Source organism: Rhagoletis zephyria, unplaced genomic scaffold, assembly GCF_001687245.7.
Source record: "Rhagoletis zephyria isolate East Lansing unplaced genomic scaffold, Rhagoletis_zephyria_1.1 Rzeph_scaffold_66252, whole genome shotgun sequence".
Classification (NCBI taxonomy): Eukaryota; Metazoa; Arthropoda; class Insecta; order Diptera; family Tephritidae; genus Rhagoletis; species Rhagoletis zephyria.
Genome location: NW_016223303.1, coordinates 1 through 1,432, shown reverse-complemented (window position 1 = coordinate 1,432; position 1,432 = coordinate 1). Strand labels below are relative to the sequence as shown.

At 41.1% G+C, this 1,432-nt stretch overlaps 1 protein-coding gene across 1 annotated transcript; it reads right to left on the bottom strand.

Moving 5' to 3' along the window:
• Positions 1-509: 509 nt before the first annotated feature.
• Positions 510-1,253, bottom strand: LOC108356848 (uncharacterized). The gene has a single exon (XM_017607950.1). The coding sequence runs from the start codon at positions 1,251-1,253 to the stop codon at positions 510-512; it is 744 nt and encodes a 247-aa protein (XP_017463439.1).
• Between the last annotated feature and the right edge of the window lie 179 nt (positions 1,254-1,432).

The following is a 1,432-nucleotide window of genomic DNA, read 5'->3' as shown; positions in this document are numbered from 1 at the left end:
TTAAATATTAATATCTTATGAACTTAATAACCGATTAAAAAACTAATGAGTTCACCATAAAGGTAATTAATTTGTTCTTCAGCTGATGTACATAATTTATAGCTTTTTGTATTTTTAAACCAAAACCACAAAAAAACGAACAAATGTTATTTTTTCATGAAATAATATTTATTGAAAAAAACTGCAAATTGCAAAGAAATGTATGTTATTTAGAAAGTACAAGTTATTATCTTTAATTCGATATTACATATTTTTTCTTGATGTACTTTTAGGTTTCAACAATCCAGTGCCCTGCAAAAGTGGGACTAGGTTAAACACTAGATGTCATTGGACCTGACCACCTCTGGTCCAACGCTGCATAACATGGGACCACCTAGACAACTACTCCTTTTGGACCATGGCACATTCGGCAACCGAATCATATNCAACGAATATTTATTATTATTATTATTATTATGGGCCATATGCACCGCGACCTCTAAAGTGGTCTATTGTGCGTGGCCCCCGGCCTATATGGGAAGGCTCTTAATGTAGCCTAGCACCTCCAAGGGCGTTTTGTTCCAAATTTCAAATGGATTAAGGGTAGCGCCACCAAAGTGGGCTAGTCTGCGCCTAGCGAGAGCATCACATTCACAGAGAATGTGTTCTGGCGTTTCTTCGTCCAGCTCACAGAAGCGACAGACGCTTGTTTCTGAAAGATTGATTTTACTGAGGTGGTAACGAAGAGAACAGTGTCCCGTGTAGTACCCAGTGAGAGTTTTGAGGTCCTCTCTGCCTAAATTGATTAGTTTCTTTGAAACTTCGTTTGAAGGGCAGATAAATCGTTTGGCTTGTCTTTGCCCTGGACATTCCATCCAATGCCTGTTGAACATTTTGTCTACCCAGTTATTTATGGTCCCCTTTATATGTGCTTTGGTGAGCGCACAAAAGGGTTCCCGACCATAAAATACTGCGGCAGCTCCCTGTTTCGCTAGGCAGTCAGCCTCCTCATTGCCATCATGTCCCTCATGCCCTGGTACCCATCCTAATAAGACTGTATTCTTGTCACCAAGAGCATTTAGGACATTGCGGCAATCATGTACTAGCTGAGAACTTATTTTGTGGGACTTCAGGGCCAGTAGGGCTGCCTGACTGTCCGACATAATGCAGATATATTTCGATGACGTTCCCCTTCTGAGACATTCTCTGCCACAAATTTCTATTGCATGAATCTCCGCCTGAAAGATGGTGGGGTAGCTACCCATTGGTATCATTTTTTTAAAGTTCGGCCCAAAAATGCCAGCCCCCGTTCTACCATTTTCAAGCTTAGATCCATCAGTATACCAAACCTCCCCATTAGGTTTGGTGTATGGGTTGCCTGTATTCCAGAGAGCTCGATCTGCTATGTGTACCTCAAATTTCCTAGAGATTTCTAGTTTTGGAACCATTGCAT

Coding starts and splice junctions, on each gene's coding strand:
- LOC108356848 (XM_017607950.1), bottom strand. CDS start 1,253: ATGATACCAATGGGTAGCTACCCCACCATCTTTCAGGCGGAGATTCAT.